The 19,007-nt window shown below is 31.7% G+C and overlaps 2 protein-coding genes and 1 long non-coding RNA gene across 5 annotated transcripts; 1 reads left to right on the top strand and 2 right to left on the bottom strand.

Moving 5' to 3' along the window:
* Position 1: 1 nt before the first annotated feature.
* Positions 2-10,666, bottom strand: mr (anaphase promoting complex subunit morula). 3 transcript variants are annotated; one of them, XM_074118959.1, is made up of 15 exons: positions 10,525-10,666; positions 7,152-7,217; positions 6,591-7,038; positions 6,411-6,516; positions 5,763-5,901; positions 5,532-5,697; positions 5,222-5,447; positions 2,391-2,560; positions 2,112-2,289; positions 1,917-2,028; positions 1,721-1,849; positions 1,515-1,644; positions 1,361-1,446; positions 1,076-1,234; positions 2-254 (listed from the first exon to the last, which is right to left on the bottom strand). In XM_074118959.1, exons 1-15 carry the CDS (start codon positions 10,546-10,548, stop codon positions 51-53), a joined length of 2,343 nt encoding a protein of 780 aa, XP_073975060.1. In that variant the 5' UTR covers positions 10,549-10,666; the 3' UTR covers positions 2-50. The 3 variants fall into 3 exon arrangements, with proteins under 3 accessions (XP_073975060.1, XP_073975061.1, XP_073975062.1); XM_074118960.1 differs by lacking the exon at positions 10,525-10,666 and adding an exon at positions 7,322-7,472; XM_074118961.1 differs by lacking the exon at positions 10,525-10,666 and adding an exon at positions 7,339-7,462.
* On the top strand, positions 7,496-18,645 carry Cp110 (Centriolar coiled coil protein 110kDa). Its single transcript, XM_074118962.1, has 6 exons — positions 7,496-8,120; positions 8,194-9,180; positions 13,023-13,205; positions 13,328-13,443; positions 17,920-17,990; positions 18,083-18,645. Exons 1-6 carry the CDS (start codon positions 8,058-8,060, stop codon positions 18,151-18,153), a joined length of 1,491 nt encoding a protein of 496 aa, XP_073975063.1. The 5' UTR covers positions 7,496-8,057; the 3' UTR covers positions 18,154-18,645.
* On the bottom strand, positions 12,126-16,386 carry LOC141449477 (uncharacterized). Its single transcript, XR_012455538.1, has 2 exons — positions 15,831-16,386; positions 12,126-15,180 (listed from the first exon to the last, which is right to left on the bottom strand). It is a non-coding gene; the product is annotated as an uncharacterized lncRNA (long non-coding RNA).
* Positions 18,646-19,007: the final 362 nt, after the last annotated feature.

Here is a 19,007-nt window from a genome sequence, read left to right as displayed (position 1 = left end):
ATACAATAAAAAAATTTATTTACAAAGTAAGTTTTAACAAACTTATTCTTTTACTTTGGTAATCTGTAATAACCTCCTGAAAAAAGAAGTTTATGTTCCCTAACCTTTCTATCAAGAAAATGCCTTAACTGTTGAAGGCTGCATTCAACACCTGATGGCCCTTGAGATGCAAACATTTTCAGCATTTGATGTATGCGTTCAGGTGTCAATGATTCAAGATTAGTGAGCATCCCGACAATGTAAGACCAAAAAACCTGCAAAAACAAAATTATTTTATCAAAGAATTGGCATTTGGACGTAAAGCTCGCCTGATAAAAAAAAAAAAAGGCACAACAAAGTGTTTATAACACTTTAGTTTTATGAAAATCTCTGGGACGTTTTCGATAACATCGCAACATCCGAAAACATGGGCACAATGAAATGGAATATATTCATGGGATCTCAAAAAGTGGATTTTGGGTGCAAAATCATATCCGAATTCGGCCTAATTGCCGAACTACCTTTTACAAGCCAAATAAATTATTTAAAAAGTAGATGAAAATTAAGTGGAGTCTGACGCATATTTTATTCATATTTTGCAGCCAGTATATTTTTTATGAATATGAACGGATATAGCAAAATAAATACAAATTTATTTCGCTGATGTACATAACCAACTGAAATTCAAGATAACGTTTCACTGTAGTAACTCAGAGCTTGTAGTGCTTTCACTATCCTAGACTTCTAATTCATAACTATCATAACGAATTACAGAAGTCTGTAGTTTATTTAAATTCGTTCAAAATGTGTGGAAACAGAAAACATCGCTACAACACTTGTAACTGAACAGTAATAACCAACACCGTTGTTCCTTCTCTTATTCGTATTTATTTTATTATTAATTAGTGTCCAGGTCGAACCCCACCTCACGCCGCTATATTACATATCAGTGTTCTACTAAATTACCTTAAATGAAAAATCAAGTACTTAAGTTTACCAATAAATTTCACATGAAAACTTCAACTAATAAAAATAATTAAATCTCAGCATATTGAATAGATTTTTAAATTAGTATTGAAATAAAGCTTTTACACACCTGTAATTCTTCTTCTCTCTGATCCTGTGCTGAAGCCATTATACTTTCGGCTTCGTCATCTTCGCAAATCATATCTGTAATCACAGGTACTTTAGCAGATTTCCCAGATGTTTCTTCAATCAAAAGGAATGTGTCCGTTGAGATTTCTCTAAGCAGGCCCTACCAAAATTTATTGCACAAATTTTAAAATTTTTCCTATGAGTTACAAAAAGAATGCAGCTGACAAAATGATAATATATTAAAAAAATAATTATTACTTCTGAAGATAAATTGGTTCAAACTAACCTGTGATTGCCAAAATGCAATCCTTCTTCTGAGCACGGTCGGGGGAACATGAAGAACCGAACTCAATTCCTCAATAGTCCATTGGCCTAAAAATAAAATCATTTGTCTTAGATATAAAGCAAATTATTTGAAGTCGGAAGTGAATGCGACTCACTTTTATCTTGGAAATACCATATAATAGCCGCATGTGTGGGTGAAACAGTTAAATTCACAATTCGACCTTTTAGTTCAATATCCAAATTTACTGATCCTAAATGAGGTTTCCAGCTTAATGTACGATTTCCCTAGTCAGCACAAATTAATATTCAGTGTAGAAACGACAATTGCAACTACATCTTTAAATATAAAATTATTAAGTACTTTAAGAGTTTCAAAAGCTTTGGTGTATACATTAAGGTGATCCTTAATTTTCTGAGGCAACTCTAAAGTCTCTTCTTTAAATGGCGGCCAAAATTGGGCTGACAGTATCATACCATTGCAATTAAATTCCTGTACGTAAAAAAAAAAAATGTAATTACACTTTTCAAAAGTTTGGTTCATTTCATTTAGTTAATACCTGTTGATTTAGTCCAAAGTTCGGTTCAGAATGAAGGTGAGTGTTGATTCTTTTAGAATCATAGACATCTTTTAACATAACTTCGCAATAATGCAATTGAGAATCTCCAAATCTATACAAACAATTTGTTAATAACGATTTCAACTTCTATTAAAAAAATAAATTCAATTAACTTAATTTTAAAACAATCGACACCTCAATTTCAGTAATTCGAGATATCTAATTTCTTTTTCGGTGTTGTAGGTGTACTGCAAAAGAAGTCTATCCGCTAGTAAGTTCCTATATTCATGGACGAACATTTCCTTGCTTCCGTACACAGTAACTAACATAGATATTATATCCCAGGATTGCCTTTGATCTTTGCTTGTTTTCACTACAATTTATGAATAATTTTGCCATGTTAAATGTGTGTTTTTTAAAAATATTTTGATTTTTATAATTTTTTAAATTTGTATTCACTTAAATAATACACACCCGGATGTGCATCTATGGGATCTGGAGTCCAATCTTCCCAATGAAGAGGACTGTCACTTCGGTTTGCATCTTCACCTCTCACTAATTCATCAGCTAATTCTCCAGGACCTTCCTCTGTCAAACTCATCACTACACACCTCATAGTATCCTCACGGCATCGCAAATACTGTCTAACCACATCAAAATAGGAGATCATAGGAGAAACTTGAAATGCTTTCTCCGAAGACACTTAACATTCGTAGTCGTTAATTAATAATTTTCCATCCCATTATTTTAAAAATTGAAAGTATTAGAAATAAATTCCCATTTCATATTCTAGATACTGTCTATAGTAAGTAGAGTCTAGAATGTAATCTACCACATCTAATAGGTTTTTATGTCTATTTTCCATATTTAAAGAAACCATCGATGTCTGATAAGTTTTTTTTTTTTTTTTTTCAGTGTTTATTTATTTATTTACAAAATATGTACAAAATATTTACAGGAGTACCAATTTGTGTATTCTAACTCCTACACAGTTATCGCATATATACCCAGGATAGTAATAGAGTACAAATTTAATTAGAGGGAAAAATAAATAAAAACCTCCAAAAGGGAAAAATAAAAGGTTGAAGTCTAATTATGATCCTGTATTATAGGCTAAGTATGTGCTTGACTCTGTTATGTTTGTACTTCAAGTTGATGTCATATGTTCCAGTCTGGCTGTAAATAGGTATGTCAGTGTCATGGAGTTTGGTGTAATATCTGTGTGTAGATGTCTGATAAGTTGCGTCTTTAGATAAGGGAATAGGTTCCAACAAGTTAAAACTGTTACATAATGGCTCTAAAATTCAAAAAGCTTAGCTGAGTATATAGCAACTACCCTGTACTGAACTTATTTTCCAGCTCTAAGAGCACATTTCTTATTATACTCCATGAAACGTTTGTGGCAAATTACGTTAATGGTAAATTGTGGAACTAACGGGCAATTAAACACTGCTCTAATAAAAATCACTTCAAATTACTTGTAGCACGAAATAAATCTGTAAGTGTTTCATCTGATTAGCCATTAAAAATCATCTCGTAGAGTTCATTGTTTTATTTCAAATTACAAACTTGTTTTATTTCCATTACAAAGATTAAAAACTGAGATTTGCGACATACTATACTTGCAGTGATCAGAGACCTTTCAGGTCTCAGTAGCGACGGCTTTCTGGCCAACTTCCATATAATCTTTTAGACAAGAAAGTAAGCCGTCACTTTTTCCGTGGAAGGGGAGAAGTGGATTATTCACTTCTGTAAGGATCATAGCACTTTTACGAGAATATTTTCTTAACTTTATACACACTCATATACCGACATGCTAAGACGGAGTCCCGTAAAACTCTACTTAAAATAGAGTGAACTCCAAAGAACTATGAAAGATCTTATCTCAGCATCTCATAGGACACAAAATTGAATTTAAAATTTCTGAGTCAAGGTTTTTGCTTGGCGAATGGATGTTTATCTAGAGTCCATCTGTGAACGAGTCAAGATCTTGGAATTAGTCGCACATTTCGAACTCAATGTCCCTTTTGAGGACACTCAAAATCGTCCAAAAACTGAATAACAAAAAAAAAGTAAGTATTGAAAATATAACCGTGGGGCGGTATCTTATCACGTGTGAGCGTACACACATGGGCCAGTTGTTCAGACGAGGGCAATTAACAGACGTTCTTGCTAACGATTCTAAAATTAAAAACTGCCCATCAGCTTGCGTTGATAATTATCTTGGCAATAACCTAATACGCAGGCGGCTCTCCAATATCTCAAACCAAGAAAATAAAAAAAAATTATGTTCCTTTCCCAAACTCAGAGTCAAGAGTTGTCTCTGCTGCAAGTTTAGCTTCCATAGCATTCTGTGGGAAAACAAAGTAAAAAGATTGCTGCGGATGAAAAGGTACATTGATTAGGAACGAAAAAGCCGATCGCCTAGCAAAAGAAAAGTTCATCTTCCCGTGTCTCTTAGATATATTAAGGCAATTACTTCCGTTCATCTTCGACAGAAAGACTTCATAGGCAGAAGCAAAAAAAAAAAAAAAATTATGTTCGCACGCAATGCAACAATAATGAAAATGAGTGAGAAGCACTTACACTCGGCATTAATTTAGAGGACGTCGTTATGATGCACATTATTACTGGCAAACTTTATTCGATTAGACCTTAATAAGAATTAATATTTGTAATACTGTTCTTTCTTTACAGATTGTCAATAAAAATAAAATAAAATAAATAAATTTGGGTGTAATCAACTTATTTCCAGCACAACACAGTTACTTAAATAAAAGTTTTTATGTTAGAACATTGAACACTTTGCACAAGATGAAACACTGACAACTCAGGGAAGATTTTTTTAGGAGTTGGCTTTATTACCACTCTTCTACATTCAACTGGTAACTCAAAAGAGACAAAAACTTTTTACTTTCAAACAATTTCAGATAAGAGTTAAATTAAGAAAAATAGGATTTAAATTAAGAGTATGCGGCGATAGGAAGATGTTAAATACCAGATTTGTGTTGAGATTTATAGTGTTCAGTTTTAAACTATATCAGTAAAGACCTCAACGTCACCTTGGTGTGGAATACCTCTTAAAATTGTAACTGATGCCATGCACATCGCTTCCAGTAAGAAATAAAGTTGATTAAAGCTATTTTTAATGTATATTTATATCGTACATTTTATTGTGTTAAGTTAAATTAACTACAATTAACAATACAATTGTATTGTTTCCAAAAAGATTCTTAAAAAAAATACTATTGCCTACTTTAACGCAATATTTCATTCAGAATCTGTTTTATACTTTTAAGTGTTACCTGACTGGTTGTGTCACCGTTTCTAAAAGAATACCAGTTGAATCTAAGTGCCTTAGAGCTCTAATGGAAGCAATGTAAGCAGTGATAATATCAGGAGTGTTCACTCCAGGGTGTAAAAGACGAGTCTGCAGTGCTGCTTGTAATTTGCTCGTTAAAAATGGACGTAAATCTGTTTTTTCTAGACAGATTCTTAAATCCTCTATAGCAGCATCAGAATCAGGGTACTCTAAAATACAGTAAACAAATAATTATAATAATAATAAAGAATAAGAACATGAATATTAAAACCTCCACAATTTAAAAACCGTACCTATTATGATATTAAACAGCTGATCGATGCGGGTGCGAGTATATGTTTCATACAGTAAGTGATGTAATTTGTGTTTGAATGTATTTAACTTTTCCTTTGTTGTCGGACATTCAGGTCCACTGCTATATAACCTTGTTAACCACCCAACTACAACGGAATCCAACCACTAAAAATAGTTTATTATTAAAAAACTGAATTATATCAGAATATAAATGTTTTTTAACAACTCACAGATTCTAGGGAAGATATAAAAGAGATATCAAAGCTCCCTTTGCATGTAACTTGAACGTGGGATTCTATTTGCTTATGTATCAAAGATGTTATGACCTCTCCAGCTAATCTCTCTAACAATTCCAACTGAATTAGTATCCTTGAAATTAAATTTGTCTTAATTGTTTAATTATTTCAATCTTTTTAAAATTATTTATATATAACTTCCAAAATTATCTTTAACTTAAATCATTATAATTAATAAACCAATTATAATCCTGCGTTAAAAGAAATACTGCGTAATCCCGACTATCCGCAATAATTAAGGTTTAAAGGTCCGCGAATACTTACTTAAGTAAGTAAAAAGTAAAGTAAAGTAATCGTCTATTTTTTCAGGCGGTGCTTAACGTCCAACTACCAATTAGGTGTCGTAGACCTGGGCAGAGCCTTCATTTTTCATAAACATTTACATTATTTATTAACGACTATTGTCGTCAATCAATAATGGTATTCCTTCTCTTAACAAAAGACTAATTTCTGTTTTTTTTTTTTTTTCCCCACATAACCCAATTTTATACCCAATGTTTTAATAGAAATGCATTTTTGTTTTTCTTCTATATCGGATTTAAGATCCGCGGATAATCGGGAGTTTACTGCAATTCCCTTTACCTGTTAGTTGTATGAAAGTCTTCTATAATATTCTGACACCGACAATGTTCAATTTCTGCAGAACAACCTCCGCACTGAAGTACATCATCCGCCGATTCATTAACATCTGGATTTAATCATATCATGTATTTAAAATTAAATAAAATACTAAATAATTTATTTTCTTTATTAATTACTTACCCTGATGTTCTTTATCTGAGTAGTAAAATACGTTAAATGACAATTTATAAAATTCTTCGATAATTTTCTGATGTTTGGGTGTGGGCAACTGGGAGTGTAGAGTTGACCTTATTATGGATTTAAGAACTATTAGTAGGTTCGTTTCCCCATAAACAACTCGCTTAGTATCAAGTAAATTTCTCATTTCTTCTAGCTTCTGTATAACTGGTAAGAAACCTAAATAATTTTTATTCAGCTGTTGTACGGCATTTTTAAACCGTTCAAACCCATCATCCTCATGGTCATAAAAGTTCTCCCAAAATTCTGGTGCAACTTTTTGTCTCATGCATTCTTCAATTCTATCAATAACTAAATCTTCTACAAAAGCGTTAAGTTCGCATTCTTTAAGTGCACTAACAAGCGTCTTAAATGTTATTTCATCAACACTAGTTGATTCGCTAAGAAATACCTACAAAAAAAGGGTAACAAAATGAAATGTTCTCCACTCCACTCCAATTTAACAGTCACAACATAAAATATTTTAAGAGAAAAAGAAAAATTTATAATTGACAAACAGCATACCTCATTTCTAAGGATTGGAAATGTATAGCACACATCTTCCCAAAGTTCATCGTTTTCATCCATTTTCTAAAAAAAACGTGGATATAAAGTAAGATCGAGATTTTTAGAAGCTTTAGATTTTCTTCAAAAATAAATTTCACGTATTTTTAAAAATAAAATGAATACATCACTTAAAATTTCTACCAACAAGTTGTTTAATGTCAAAATCATTAAAACCATCTCATTTGGAAATCCAAAAAAAGTAAAAATTCTAACGGATCATATTCTTCGGACTTAACGCTGTTTCCATAATGAAACGCATAACCTCCCCGAATGCTATCTAATCACCTATGGTTGATACACTCTTCAGTGTTCACTGTTGTTTTAAAAATGATTAACTTAGTATGGACCTTCTTTGTCTGAGTATATAGTGCACTTTCGAATAAATTCAAAGGTATTATTCAGAACTGTGGACCTCATCGTATTTTCAATAATTCTTTATTTATTGTGGTTTGCGTTTTTCTTTGAACAGTTGACTGTTTTAACAGTTACCCTTAAATAGAGCAGTCTCTTTTTATTAGTCAAACACTATTTGATTTATTATCTGTTATGCAGTATGCACCAACAAGCAATTACTTTTAAACTTTCCCTCGTAAACTAAAAGTGGGTTTGATTTTACGCATGACATGGCGCGCTAAAATGTTTTTGAAGATTGAGAGGAGGTTATTTTATTGGGTTTGATAACTACTTTTTGTTTTATTTGTACTTTAGAGTGCCTTTGTTAGTAACAACAATCTTCCATTTTTGCGGCTCAGCGCTATTCTTTTTTTTTTTTTATTAAGGTCTACAATTTGCTCATTAACAGCAGGAAATGAAAAATTAAGCTCAACTCCTACACTGTTCTTCTTTTGCATTAATGTTCGAAAAATGGCAAATTTTAAATACATTTCTTGCATTAAAATTGCAGGAGCACCAATACTTCCCCCCCTGGTAAGTCAAACTTATGTTTACTTTATTTTATCACTTTAAATGAGTCTCTTTTATAGGAATTTCTTTTTCTTAGATTTTGGAAGAGGATAGAAAAATGCTTGCTTTTTACAAAGAAAGAGCCATAGAGGTAGAAAAAAAGTTAACTAGCCTTAAATCTGAAATGGTTGAATCAAAATCTTCAATTGGTGATATTGACAGTGGCGGTAGTTCTGATATAGAAATTAGTTATAATTCTGTTGAAACCTCAAGAGTAATGGATTTTATTCGCCAAGCTCTTGCTGATGTAGGTTCAACTGATGTCAGATTATTACAGAAAAAAATTTTAGAAGAAATGCAAAATATTAAACCCCCATTAAGATCTGCTAGTTGTGATACTCTACATCTTTTAGAAGATATATCGTTTAGCGAGGATAAAGTGCCATTTGATCAGTATGTAGAATCTTCTTGTGACGGTAATTTGCAAACTGAATTAGCTTCCAACAATTCTGAAGAAAAATTAACCCCTAGACAAGAGAGTGAATTGCAAGATATGTCAACGAATTCATCGCCTTGTACCCCACATGTAGGTGAATCTAGCGTTGAACATAGTGCTACGCTTGAAAACTCTCAGAATATGCCAAATAAAATGGAGGACAATGCAGTTATTTCTGTTAAGACACCACCAAAATTAATCAGGCGTAATTCATATACCCTCGATTCACCAAGTCCAAGTGTGTTGTTATATCTAAAATCATTACCAGAGTGTAAATCAGAAACATCTTCATTGGAGCGATCTAAAGAAAAAAAAGTTGTCAAGAATCTAAATGATTTCTGGAATTTTTCAGTCACAAAAAATGAAAGAGCTACAAGTCTTGAAAATGTGTCTCACAGTATTAGGTCTTCATTATCATATGAATTTTGTGACAATCTTGCAAATAATGGAAACATTAGCGACGACAGTTCAAATTTTGTAAACCATGTGGTTCCAGAAGCATGTGACGAGAATATATCTTCACAAGGAAAACAAACCGTTTGCAATACGGCTAAAGATGTTGCTATTAGTATTACCCCAGAGAAGGAAGTAAGTAGATGTAAATCAGCTTAAATATATTTATTCTAGAAACATACTATATTCAAAAAAATAATGCGGTAAATTTTGATGATTCCAATAAATTCTTTTTCAAAAGTAACAATTTTTTCACTTTAAGTTATTTACCTCAGGTATAAGTCTAGGCTATAAAGTGTACAGTACCATGAAAACTTTCAGTTTTCATTTCACCTGCATAGATCTGAATGTTGATCATAGTATCACTTTAATTTAAAATGGTCATTTTTCTCCCAGGACCATATTTTTAATAATTCATTACCACATTCAATTACTAATGTTAAACCTTCTTTCGAAAGTAGAGCAATATTATCCCGATGCAAATTTTTTTTTCACCGATGTCTCTAATAACCTAAATGGACGTGCGATCTTTGACCCTCAATCCGACTCCACTTCTCAATACAAATGAAACCAATAATCTTCCATATTTACCGGCGAATAAATAACTTCCATTTGACAGCTTCACTTCAGTCTCCTACTATTGTTATCCTCTCGGACAGTCAAAGATTTCTCTCTAAACTTAAACAACCGGGTAAAAGTCCATCCTTCATGTTACTGAAAACCTGCAGTTAAAAGGGAAAGTAGTCTTGTCTAATCTGGTTAAGGGCCACTCCGGGTTGAGAGGCAACGGAATGGCGGATCTGTGGGCGAAACATGCCTACCTACAACTAAAACGTTATTACTGCGGACTTTAAAAATTATGCAAAAGCCCTATTTTGCAAGTAATGAGTATGAGAGATTGAAGAATATCAAATCACATGCCCTCTTAGCCATTGTTCCACGCCTTGAGCGAATGTAGGAAGTTGATACTTTAATAAGCAGGCTAAGATTCATTCACAACTTTAGTTCTCACCATCTAGGTCATATAGGAATCACGATTGATTCCAGATGTGTTCATCTGACGTAAAAATCGTTGCGGAATACTTAATTCTAGCCTGCAAAGAATATTCCAGTGTAGAGAAGTATTATGTGATATCACAGCTAAAGCTAGATGTTCGCTTCCTACGAACTAAAATTACATATTGAACAATAACAAACATACACAGAACTGAATAACTTTATATATATATATATATATATATATATAAAACAGATCAATAAACAAGCCAACAATATAATATAATATGGACATAATTACAAATAAATAAGTAATTGACAAAATATAAATAAGAGATAAACAGACAACCAGATAGCATACACGCCTAAAACCAGTATCTTACATATGGGTTTAGTCTACAAATTTCGATGTTTTAACTTTTAATTTTTTTAAGATCTGAATTTTAAAACATATTTAATGTTTGCTATGTACGCAGTACTTACGAATTTTATGAAACGTTGAACCATTTTCGAACTAAAAACTATAAAAAATCCATCTATGTATTTCCCGTTGTGTAATTTTATTCCAACTCTGAATTTTATTAACACATAACCCTTCTAAACATTAAAATAATAACAAAAATAACTGTGTGCAAGATACAAGGCCGTGCATTATATTGGAATGGTCATTAGAGAGACGGTACACACATACCTCTCGTTAAGAGTGTTTTATCTATTTTTTCTGGAAAAATGTTTCAAAATTAATATTTAGATCAAAATGAGTATACAAATAGAAAATCTGAATAGAGTGAAAAAATCTTTTCAATAAAGTAGAATCCTCTGGTTGAAATATTTTGTTTGTTAAGTTGCGGTCGGTTTCCCAGATGGTACTTATTCGAAATATTATTTTCAGATCACTGTGGTTTTTATTTTTTGGTGATATTTTGATCAAACTCACAAATGCTCAATCATTTTTTTTTTCAAGTTTTTTTACTTGAATTCGAAACCTGTGAAAACTCGAAATGGAAAATTCGACATGATCTTAATATTTTCTGTATCTAGTATAGTTAAAATCTAATGTGAACATTCACCGACTCTATTTCACCGTTGTTTAAGCAACTAAATTTACTTGGAACCTACAATAGTTTTGGAAAGAAAGTTTTCTGCCAGTCCCCAGATACTTCTTTTGTTACAGACAGCCTTGCCTATCTCCGACCAGTGTGCGATTATAATTATTTTCATTATTAATTATTTTAATTATACTAATAATTTTCTAGGAAGGGAAAAAGGGCAAGCAGAACTTGAATCCGGAAGTCAGTGTAAAAATATTGTTGATTTCAATACATAATCATTTTAATGGAACCATTAAAGAAAGCGCTGAAAATAAAAATAAAAAACTCGAAACTAAAAAAAAAATTACAATTAGTACTTTCGGCCAGCCGATTTACTTAAAATTTTGAATTTTACTGCTGTATTGATCTTAATTAATTTTTAAATTATTATAAATTCTTATATTACACTAAAATTTGTTTTAGAAGGAAAATTTCACAAACATAAGTTGTTGACCTGTAACAAGTATTCAAAATTTAATGATCACTATAAAAGACCCGTTTTTGAGAAACTCTAAAAAAAATCTATATACAGATTGATCGAAATTGACCAAAACGTCCTCTTCTGTCGCCGAAGCGAAAAATCAAATTTTAAGTTTGTGATTTTTTTTATTTTGAGATGCTATGGTTATTTACACTGACCGACACACACAATTCGTAAAAAATAATTTTTGTACTCTACGAACTCATATCGTATTTGAAAACCTAAAATCAAAAATCTACCTAATTACAATCTTTATTTATCTCGAACTAAATCTACTTTGTGTGGGGCATTTTGATTTCAACAAATTACGTACATGTGGAGAAACTTGTAAATTTGTAGGTGGGGTTAAAGCTGGTATTGGTGGAAATATATTCTTGATTTAATTTATTGGTTATTATTTAAACTCAGGGAACTTAGTTTTATCCCGCAAATTCAGATACAATGGATAACTTGAAAGTTGTTAAGATGTATTTTAATTTTTTGGCTGTATCCAGGAAAAGAATTTTGAAAAACTTCAATTTTTGTTTTGGTCCTGTACGTTTCGGGCATAGTTTTACTCGATGCGGACTGCGCAGGTACTGTTGTTATAGCTCTCCAATACTTGTATATATGTAATGGTTAGGCGTATTAAGCTCTTAAATTTTAAAGAGATCCTGACGAAGAGCACCAGTGCTCTCTATTGTTAAATAATAAAAGTCTAAAAAAACAAAAGTTTAAATGCATTTCTCGGGCCTTTTAACAGTGAGAACTGTGGTCCTGCTGCTCTACATCGGGGTGTCCATCTTGCTATAATTTGGCATTAAGAAAATAATAAAAATAATAAATATTACAAAATATTAAGAATTAGACATTACAAAAATATTTTAAAAAAAAAAAAATGTTCCTCAATTACTCCCAAGCCTTATATCATATGGTTCGAGAATATTTATCTTGGGTTTCCCACAAGAACTTCTTAAATAATTAACCAATCCATTCTTCTATTAAAATAGACATGCATACTAAAAAGAAAAAATCTTAAAGCACTGAGAATTTTAAAAATTGAGTAAAAATATGGGTTTATTCCTACTTTGTTAGGTGTAAGCCTCGAAAAACAATTTTTTTAAATCATTCTCAATTTTGTTGTATGAAGACTTCTTTTTGTTATGATACGACAAAACGATTTGGAGTTGCTGAAAATGTCTGACATCCTTGAAATAATTTTGTCAATATATAGAAAAAGATTCCACAAAACGTATATCCAAAAGAAGCTCAAATTAGAACATAGAAAAAGTTTACAAAAAAATCAAGATACTTAAATCATTCAAACGTTACAAATTATGATTATAATTAAGACTTTTCAAGTTTTACGATTTACTAATCTTAAAATAATAAAAACCTGATGATTGTTTTTTCTTTTTTTTTTCAAATAGAAAGCTATTACACTCATTCAAGCTGGTATTCGAGGATACTTAACCCGCAGACTTATGAAAACTAATAAGGTTATGGAACTTAGAAACACCATTAAAGATTGCTTGGTTTGTGCTCTGGCTTTACACTCAGAACCAGATGTAAGCAGTGCAGATGTTAATCTTCATGTTAGACTCATTCGACAGGTAAATTATCATTTTTACATTGAAAAGTGCTGATACACTTTTTATTGCAAAATTAAATTCGACTATGCATTCTGTAAGACTAATAATAAATAAAAAAGTTGATGGTTAATTTCACCTTGTAGGTCACTGCTGCCTGCTATGAATTACATAGTGTCTTTTTTGAGTATAGTCCTCACGAAAAAATGAATTTAATTAGCTTGGATCGAGAAAAACTTTTATCTGTGGAAAAAGCTAAAATGTAAGTTAGTACCTTATATATTTTATGTTTGATAATTTTCTGCTGAATAAGACTTTTTTTTTTAATTCACCTTAAATTCGTGGCACTATTTCTCTTTTTTCTTCTCTCATGGCCTACGAAACTGTTTCATTCTTATCTTCTTCAGCATCGCCAACTTTGTATACTTCTTTTTCCTTTTTTCTTTATACTAGTAAATTTTCTTTTTGAAAACTAGGAATTTTCAAGAAAATACCTTAAGGATGTCATGTTTGAATCTGAATGGTTCACCATATTAGCGTTACAAGATCAAGACTTTTTTTTAAGCCGCCTACAAAGGGTTATTTTGGAAGACATGTTTATGATAAGATAAAAGCGTTAAGAAATAGAAATGAAAAGTAATCAATTAGTTAAAAGAATAGCTATCTGAATTCTAAATAAATGACTGAGTCAAAAAGTGTAATAATGACAAGAAAATTATAAGATGTTAAATTACCTACATGAATATGATGAATCTCTCTGATGGTTGAGGAAAATCCAAAACTGGTCAGAAATAACAAAAACATGTTTGATGTGATGGATGAAATCAATGCTTCAACCAACTAATTTGTTAAGAATATATTGCCGTTAAGTCAAAAATCAACCAACAAATCCCACAAAAAAACAAAATAAGAAAAAAAACAAAAACCAACCTCTAGATGAGAAATGAAGACTAAGGAGAAGTTGACAGGGTGTTAGTAAATCTATGAAGTTTTAATTTTAAATTCTTAACACAAAAAGAAAATAATAACACAAATATTTCTGGAAGGGTATTAGGAAAACATAAAGGATTGACTGATTAGTTTTACAGTAAATCAGTCTTGTCTCAATCTTTAAATGGGAAACGAAAATGGCTTCATCTCTAGGAAGTAAACCAATCTGCCTTCAGAAAAGTAGATGTCCTTGAAGAATTCAATAGGGAATTGATACGTATAACATTATCGAGTATATAGGACTAGACTCTAATTGCACTATTGGTGTAAAGCCTTTGACCAGGAAAGTGATTTGTGTTTAATCGCAAAGATATCGTTTCCTTTCTGCTTGGGTAGGGCAGACATATAAGGCTTAACAGTATGTTAATCCTTCTTAAGCAAGCGACTGAGCTGGTTGCTGATAGTTGAGATAGGTGGGTGATTTATTATAGAGAAAGTATAGTAAAATGTACAAAATAATCAATGCTGCATGTTTCCAAAAAATATCAAGAGGTTCTGTTAGAAAATTCCTAAAGGTACGTTTTCCGGTACTATTGCCTTAAGACAAGACAAGTAATCGCCTATTTTTTCAGGCGAGGATTAACGTCCAACTTCCAATTAGGTGTGAACGGGGGCGGAAGTTCATACTTTCGAACTGGGGGTCTTCCACTTACAAAGCCACGGGTTCTTGACCACTTGACCAACACCCGCTCATAACCATTGCGATAAAAAATCCATTATTTCTCTTTGAGATTTCGTAACCAATTTATCTGGAGTCAGCACGTCAGCAATCGAGCCAGGTGGTGGAGTTGCATATTTGAAGATGCATCTCCTTATAGGAAGCCCTTTAGCTTGGTAGTTCTTTGCATTTCGCTTTTTAGTTCATAGAAGTTATTGATGGTGTTGTTATCTCTTGTTTTTGATAATCTCTTCTGGTTCAACATGCCAAATGCCTCCTACCGCAGTCTAGCGACTGCCCGTCAGCAAACCTCTTTCTGACACAGTCTGCTCTAAGTCAACCAACTGTACACTGAAAATAACAAAGGCTTATAATGGTTCTAGCAAGGTAAAAACTCACCTTTTTACAATGTCCTGGCTTACTCATCCGTCATTTTTGAGTATTATCACCTATAGTCTCCAAGTGCCCATTGGCTTCATATCGCCAACAAACAGCGGTGTAATATGATGGGGTTTAAGAGGCGTTTCCTCTTCTCAGATTCACATTCTTTAGAGTTGTTTTCTGACCTATCGTATCTTATAAAAATACTTGGACTTTGGCCAAGTACCTGTCCTATTGTGCAATAGTTATCAACGGGTCCACTAGGAGGTGTGCCGTTTGCCTTGACAGCTAAGTCTTGCAAGACCGACTACTACGTTAAATTCGGTGTGAGCTTAACAACTTCATTCCGATGTTGTGGACCTGTTTTCAGAAATCCATAAAGGAATCGAGGAGGGAGCTGATTTAATGAAAAAGAAGAACATAAAAGATAATGAGGTCCAGACTTAAGTTAGCTGAAAAAAAATGTAGCGATGGTGGTAGGTCTGATATCGAAGATGTGTAGATGCTCATCCAAAAGTCTATAGATTGCTTGTTCTAAAAGTATTTTAAGAAGGATGGTAAAAATATGTAATAAAAAGTGCTATATGCATGATACAAAATAAGAAATAGAATGGTATTACCCAGGAAGCCGAATAGACTAGATTTGTAGTCCTCAAGCGTTCAAGTTGAGTTCTCGTTTCGGAATGTGAGCGCAAAAGTCTTGATTATACTGATTTCCAAAGAGTTGGTTGAGCTTTGTCAAATAGACAATTCTATTGGATGTTGATCGTCCAGTGAAAGTCAATAACTTTATATTTAAAGTTGACTCAAATTATGTAATGTTCGAAGGGCTGATGAACAGTGTGCTCGAAAGTAACTTCATCAGTTAAAATAAATATATTAAAATTACCATACGAGTATAGCTCTGACTGGGAAGTTTAGGGTATGTGTGGGAATTATTTGATGCAGTTAATTTAAAAACAAATGAACATCAACAAAAGATTTTACACAAAACAGGTTTCATGTGAGCATAATGAAATAAAATGTGTGACTTTTAGAAGTGAAAAGGACGCTGAAATAAAGCAGTAATCGTAGTAAATAATTTCGAATAAAAATATACAACAGAAAAATGTTGAAAATTTTATACATGAATAAAATATACAAAAATATATTCCAAAAACATTTCTAATTACCTGGCTACAGATGTTTTTTAAAAAGGAATTTATTAAAATTAATTTTCACCCAAATTTATTCCACAATAAAAAACTAATTTTCGTATTTTTTAAAACAAAACACTTCAGTCAAAAACGGTTTCCTAACTTCTGCAAGATTATGGATGTGATGTTCGGATAGGATCTTCTAATTCATACATTCTGAATTCAGAATTAATGAAACGAAATTTTCATAAGAAACATGTAAATTCGAAGCTTATCCAAGTGAATTCATTGCAGATTTATTTGCTACCCTGACAGAGCGGAACACTTAAAAAAAAATATGTACATCTATATTGTATTCCTAATTTTTTTTCCTGGATCAGCCTCATTGCGAAAATATGTTCTGTAGTAGACCTGTTTTTTCGAAAACCAGCCTGGTAATTGCCTTGAATTTAATCTGCATACTGGGTTAGTCTCGTGATTACAATCTTGGCCATACACGACTGAGAGCAAGGAATAAAAATATAAGACAGAAAAATGTTGATAATTTTATACATGGATAAAATATATTCCACAAATTCCTCGGAATTTCCCACAGAACGTCTTGTCTCCCTTCTTAAAAAGTGGGCATATTATTGCAATAATTCATTAATCAGGCATCAATTTCTTTTCCCAAATCTCAGTTATTAGCTCAAATAAGCTTTCTCACTATAATTCACCTTATAATTTTAACGGTTGGCTGCTATTCCATCACTTCCTGCAGCTTTATTATTCTTCAAACTCAAAATGATTTCATCAACTCAATCGAATATCCTCTTTCTCAGGATACTCGATGTAATTCAATACACAGTATCTTCTGTTATTACTCTATATTTTCAGCATCCTGTTGAATATTAAGGAAGTTCATCAAAGTATTCGACCCATCTCTTTCTTTTTTCTTCTTCAGCTCCGATTATTTGGCCATTCTTTCCTCAACATAAGTCTACATTCGGCTGAAATCCATTTCTTTCATTTTTTTCTCGCCATGTAAAACTCTTTCATTTTATTGCAATTTCCATCTTCCACCAGCCTTTTCAACTTTTCCTGTTCGAACTCCCTATTTTTCTTTTACATATTTTATTGGCTCATTTTCTTCTCTTTCTGTATACCTCTGTATTAGCCCTTGTTACTCTTTTCAACATCTGCATTTTCGCTTGTTTTCGTTCATTTATTATCAAACCATTCGCCTATATCCTCAAGCGTTTTCCTTTCTGCCATTGATGCTTTCGACTGCAGCTGCAATAGCTTTCTTAATATCCTCTCCTTGCTGATCTATATTGTTCTCAGCCTACTTTTTTATATTTCTTAAATATTTTGCAACTTCCGTTAAAAACTGTTTTCTGCTTTTTTCATTGACTTTAAGCTTGTAGAGATTCCATTTCGCTACTATAGACCTTAGTTTCTGCTTATTCACCGATATTCTTTGTATATATTTAATTCTCACTAGGTAATATAAAAATAGTTTTTAAAACATGCTGAACAATAAAAAAGTATACAATTTGTTAAAATATATTTGTAATCTGTATACTTTTCATAGGAATTTAAAAAGATTAAAAGAAAAAAGTGATGATGAGAGCTCTAAAAATGGTTCAATGACGACAAGTAAAGGTATGTGAATATACATACAACTTTTGTACATACTAAATAAATTAATGCAGAGTGTTTCGTTTAATTTTTTTTTTTAATTCATTTATTTGCAGATAAGCCAAAGAGACCATCTACATTATCCCTTACTAAAAGAGAAAGCCCATTGGACAGATCGTGGAGGTAGTAATGAAAAATCCTTTGTATTGTAAACTTGAAGACAACTTTGTGAAAGAAGAGCACCTAATATTATATATTAAGTAGATTTTAACCAATATTTCCAGCAATGCTGAAAACAAATCCTTCGATATTTATTTTGCTATGAAGAAGAATACTTCTACTTAATTACGACTTAAAATTATTCACTTATATTTAACTCATTTATTTCGTACACTTATTTTTTTTTAACCCATTGAATGTTTTTTGTCAATTATTTTGATTATCATCATTTTTAACTTCAGGCAGTCTATATGAATTTAAAAAATTATATAGAACACTGTTGTATTTCGTTGTAGAGAATAATGAAAGTGTACATACAAAATCCTAGAAAAGAAAAAAATGCTTCCACGTAATAATTATTATTTGAACTACCAATAAGACTAGTTTCAACAATTCTTTCATAAAATAAGTATCAAAATTTATAAATAAATGCTAGAGATAATATCAAAGTTTATATATATTTTTGTACTTTTAAAATTGCATAAATGTATTTAATATAGATCAGTTAAACTGAGTTCTGTAAGAGGTAGCAAGCTCAGTCATTCTTCAACCACTATGAATGTCACGTCAGCTGCCGTTGTTATAAAGAAGTTTTTTTTTTTCACATTACTATGTGGGTATTATTCATTTTCTATTTTATTTTTATTTTTTCATCAGTAGAACAAAGAGAGAAATGCACATCAACATTTTTATTATATAGAAAATATTGCAATTGCACTGTGATTTTAGAAATATCCACTTTTTTTTCTTTTCTTTATATTTTAGGAACTTGTTTCAGCTTTTATTTGGAAAACACATATTGTGATAAATTGTGTCTTACAA

The sequence above is a fragment of the Rhodnius prolixus genome, unplaced genomic scaffold (assembly GCF_049639745.1).
Source record: "Rhodnius prolixus isolate KJV_2025 unplaced genomic scaffold, Rpr scaffold_2, whole genome shotgun sequence".
Lineage (NCBI taxonomy): Eukaryota > Metazoa > Arthropoda > Insecta > Hemiptera > Reduviidae > Rhodnius > Rhodnius prolixus.
The sequence above is the reverse complement of the archived record's forward strand: the minus strand, read 5'-3'. Positions and strand labels throughout refer to the sequence as shown.

Coding starts and splice junctions, on each gene's coding strand:
- mr (XM_074118959.1), bottom strand. CDS start 10,548: ATGGTTCAACGTTTCATAAAATTC. Junction 2,029..2,111: donor CTCGAATTACTGAAATTGAG/GTGTCGATTGTT, acceptor TTGTTTGTATAG/ATTTGGAGATTCTCAATTGC. Junction 1,447..1,514: donor ATGGTATTTCCAAGATAAAA/GTGAGTCGCATT, acceptor TTTTATTTTTAG/GCCAATGGACTATTGAGGAA.
- Cp110 (XM_074118962.1), top strand. CDS start 8,058: ATGGCAAATTTTAAATACATTTCTTGCATTAAAATTGCAGGAGCACCA. Junction 8,121..8,193: donor CACCAATACTTCCCCCCCTG/GTAAGTCAAACT, acceptor TCTTTTTCTTAG/ATTTTGGAAGAGGATAGAAA. Junction 9,181..13,022: donor GTATTACCCCAGAGAAGGAA/GTAAGTAGATGT, acceptor TTTTTCAAATAG/AAAGCTATTACACTCATTCA.